Source organism: Plecotus auritus (genome assembly GCF_963455305.1).
Source record: "Plecotus auritus genome assembly, chromosome: 9".
In the NCBI taxonomy this organism is placed as follows: Eukaryota; Metazoa; Chordata; class Mammalia; order Chiroptera; family Vespertilionidae; genus Plecotus; species Plecotus auritus.
Genome location: NC_137783.1, coordinates 112,821,388 through 112,825,827, shown reverse-complemented (window position 1 = coordinate 112,825,827; position 4,440 = coordinate 112,821,388). Strand labels below are relative to the sequence as shown.

Below are 4,440 nucleotides of genomic sequence, written 5' to 3'. Positions count from 1 at the left end.
CCCAGATGATTTTCCTTCTTTTTCTTAATAGATTGACTTTTGGCCTTTTTGCTTCATATTCTTTTTCCTTTTAATTTTTTTAAAAATACTATTGTGTTTCTTTCTCCCCTCCCTGACCTTAGACCTGGGGACCTGGAATCCTGAAAAAATTGCAAAGCAAAATAAAACAAAACAAAAAAACCCTCCCTATCCTCAATATACCCTTTATTCCCTTCTCTGTTTGATTTCTACTTACATTTCAAAACTGAACAGAAGGATCATCTTTTTTAGGAATATGATCGTGCTTCTCCTCTTCCCATGCATTAAATGCACACCTTATGCTAGCACATCCCCAAACCCTTATAATTTGGTTACTCGTCCCTTTTTCACTCTAAGCAGGGCATCTGAAGAGCAAAAGGTGTCTTTCACCTCTGTATCAACAGCATCTAAAAAATAACCTTATACATAGTATGTCATGTAAGTCAATGTTTATAGAATGAATGAAAAATTGAAGGAAAGAAGGGAGACAGGAGAGGAGAAGGGAGAGGAGGAGAGGGGAAAGGCAGAGAAGGGAAATGGAGGGGAGGGGAGGGGAAGAGGACACAGCCATATCTGGAAGGAGTTCCCAAAAGGGTATCTCTTAACACCTATCTGAGAAAAGGACCACCCAGTGTCCAGACAATGAAGGTATGGGCCGGGAGAAGGAGTCTAAGGGAACTTGAGGAGGATACATTTTGGGATAAGCATGTTCTTTCCAAGTTCCCTTTTAAAAATATAAATGGACCTTGAGAATAGTGACAGTACATGAATTTGAGCTCACTTTTCTCTTTGGAGAGGGCTTCATAACTTATGAAAGAGCCTAAAAGGCTTGGAAGAGGGAGGAGAGAATAAAGGAAGGAGGGCTGAGGTGCATCAGTCCCCAGGTTTCCAGGACTGACCTCTCTGACTGTGCTCCATCTCCTACCAGGCTGCCAATGTGACCTGACCCTCTCCGGTGCCCCCTTCTCCGTGCCAGCTATGAGTTCCTGCAACTTCACACATACCACCTTCGTGCTTATTGGTTTCCCCGGACTAGAAGAAGTCCATTTCTGGATCGGCTTCCCTCTGCTTTCAATGTATGCTGTGGCTGTGTTTGGAAACTGCATCGTGGTCTTTATCGTAAAGACAGAACGCAGCCTGCATGCTCCCATGTACCTCTTTCTCTGCATGCTGGCAGCCATTGACCTGGCCTTGTCCACATCCACCATGCCCAAGATCCTCGCCCTCTTCTGGTTTGATTCCAGGGAGATTACCTTTGATGCCTGCATTGCCCAAATGTTCTTCATTCATGCTCTCTCAGCCATTGAGTCCACCATCCTGCTGGCCATGGCCTTTGACCGTTATATAGCCATCTGCCACCCATTGCGGCATGCTGCGGTGCTCAACAACACAGTAACAGCCCAAATTTGTGTGGTGGCCGTGGTCCGTGGATCCCTCTTCTTTATCCCACTGCCTCTGCTCATCAAACGGCTGGCCTTCTGCCACTCCAATGTGCTCTCACATTCCTATTGTGTACATCAGGATGTGATGAAGTTGGCCCACACAGACACATTACCCAATGTGGTCTATGGTCTGACTGCCATTCTGCTGATTATGGGTGTGGACGTCCTGTTCATCTCCTTGTCCTATTTTCTGATTATACGAACAGTTCTACAACTGCCTTCCAAGTCAGAGCGGGCCAAGGCCTTTGGAAACTGTGTGTCACACATCAGTGTGGTATTGGCCTTCTATGTGCCTCTCATTGGCCTCTCAGTGGTACATCGCTTTGGAAACAGCCTTCCTCCCATTGTGCATGTTCTCATGGGTGATGTCTATCTACTCCTGCCTCCTGTGATCAATCCTATTATCTATGCTGCCAAAACCAAACAGATCAGAACTCGAGTTCTAGCTATGTTCAAGATCAGCTGTGACAAGGACCCTCAGGCTGTGTGAAGCAGGTGACCCTTACCACTCCACTTTCCCTTATCCTTAATGGCTTGATAATGACTTATTAATGCTAGCCTATAAGCATATCAATGGTTTTCTCCGGTTTGATCTCCAAATTCTGTCTCAGCTCAGAGTGAAATTTGGGGAGATATCGTAATTCCCTTCCATAGGTCAAAAAGTTATTTATATCTTTACTATATAAAAAAAGTAAGTAGAAAACCCACCAAAGTTCCAATAACTACTGGTATGAAAAAGAAAACATAAAGAAGAGTAACAAAAATACCTCTGGCTTTGAAACAAGGGACAAATTACTCTATCTGACTAGTAATCCAAGGTAGCATTTTTGTCTATCAAATTAGCAATTTTTATTAGTGAAAATTTATAATAAAAAAGGAGATTACATTAAAACATATAGAGTGTCCCCAAAAATGTATACACTTTAACAGCTGATAACTCACTTAATTTTCACTCCTTTTCAGGTTTAACTGATTTGAAATAATGAATGAAGCCAGAATAGGCTTCGAACAAAGAAACTTTATCCTAAAGTACCACTAGACAAAATATAAAGTTTATGGAATGAAACCAGCAACAGTCGATGAATTGAGGGCACACAAAGACCAAACAAAATGATTCTTGATGTTTGTGATTCCATTGCTTCATGTTATTAGCAGTGCCTGGACCAGAACGATCATCAGTTTGAAAACAGGCACTGACAAAAAAATTTATTCATTTCTGTAGATTCTTTTAAATTTTGAAAATGAACTGTATGTTAATAAACATTGACTTTATAATCATTCAAAGTGTGTATACATTTTGGGGACAACCTGTATATTCTTGAACATCACAGCTGATGATATAATTGGCAGTATGAAATAAGAACTTTTTAAAAGTTGTATGCTTTAATGCTGAAATTGCACTTTTGAAAATGCATCCTAACAAAATATCTGTAAGTGCAGAAAATGGGTTTTTCAAAACAGATATTAATTACACCACTATTTACAGTAATCATATACTAGAAATCTCCTCCCGTAATACGTATAAGTAAAGAAGAGCAAACTCAAGTATGGTCCATTTATTTAATGGAATATTATGTGGAATAATTCATATTAAAGAAATATTATATGGCCTTTAAAGACTCTGCTATAAAACAAAACATGCTATAATTTTAAGAAAAACAATAGACACATGATTGAAACTAACTTGAAAAATAAACCAGCCTTAAAGGAAATGTGCTCAAATTATTAGTGACTTATTTTTGTTCCTACTTTCTAAATTTATTTATTGTGGAGGTCTTGTTTAGCTGGCATGTATAACTTTTTAAATGAAGAAATAAAACAGGTAACTTATATAAACCAGGGCTTATCACAGACCTCACGGTTTGTTTACTATACATTACCTGGGAATTTATCTAAGCCCTAAATAATAATGTCAATGAACATATCTTGAGTGCTTACAATGTTTCAGGCACTGTAATAAGTGTTTTATGGGTTTTATCTGATCTTCACAACAACTTTATGAGGTAAGTATATTTGTGTCCCCTATTATAAGTGAGAGAAATGAGGCTTACATTAACAAGATAACTCATACAGTTTGTGTGTGCTATGCCAAGATTTGAAATTACATTTGATGATCAAATATAGTTACTTAATTTCCATGTTAAATTGCTTCCTGTTTAACATCTGCCATTTATTTTCTCAGCCTGTGCAAATTCTGTTTTCTCTCTGCTGTGTGCTTAATGAGATGAATGACTATGTGTTTTGAGAGTTAACCCTGCCCTTGTTGAAGGCAACAAATCCAGATTACTTTTCATGTTTGACATCCACCTTTCATATTCTACATCCTGCTTCTTTCCAGATTAAGGGAGAATAACATTTTTGTCTATTTACCTCTTGCACATTCTCAATCGTGTCTCCCTTTTTTTTTTTAGTATATTTTGTATCTGTCAAACAGTTCAAGTGTCTAAGTTTTAACTTAGCTATCATGAGAAGGCTAAAAGGCTAATTCCAATGTAACCCTGATATTTGGGGGCTAGCAATCTGAATCTGTGCCCGTAACCTAATGTACATTCTTGATAGCCTATAATTAAGTCACTGCCCCTTTCCTCCACAATCTGGTCTTGCAAGACCTGATACCTAAATGCTCACATTTTACAGAGGCCACAAATCATGAAGCCCCGGAGGGGGTTATTAGCGCTGGCGCCAGGCCAGGCCCTTAGATATGACCTCAAGACCCCCATCCCAACCCACGGGGCTTTTTGCAAAGCCCGCAAAAGGTCCTGAAGTCCCATCCCACATATGGAGGAACAAAGAAACCAAAGGGGTATAAAGGAAGGGCTTCCATCATATTGGTTTGCTCAGACTATGGAGGTGACTCCTCTGAGATCATCGTCGTAATAAAGCTGTGTAACTCCATTTCTCTAAGTGTCGCTTGGGTTTCTTTGGTCTTCTACAACAATAAGATATAATAAAATTTTATTTTAAATTTTGCTAACTATTT

The 4,440-nt window shown here is 39.3% G+C and overlaps 1 protein-coding gene across 1 annotated transcript; it reads left to right on the top strand.

Annotated features, from left to right (window-relative positions):
* Positions 1–996: 996 nt before the first annotated feature.
* LOC308233349 (olfactory receptor 51E2) lies at positions 997–1,950 on the top strand (the record flags this gene model as incomplete). The annotated part of the gene is made up of 1 exon (XM_080640274.1): positions 997–1,950. One exon carries the CDS (start codon positions 997–999, stop codon positions 1,948–1,950), a length of 954 nt encoding a protein of 317 aa, XP_080496400.1.
* Between the last annotated feature and the right edge of the window lie 2,490 nt (positions 1,951–4,440).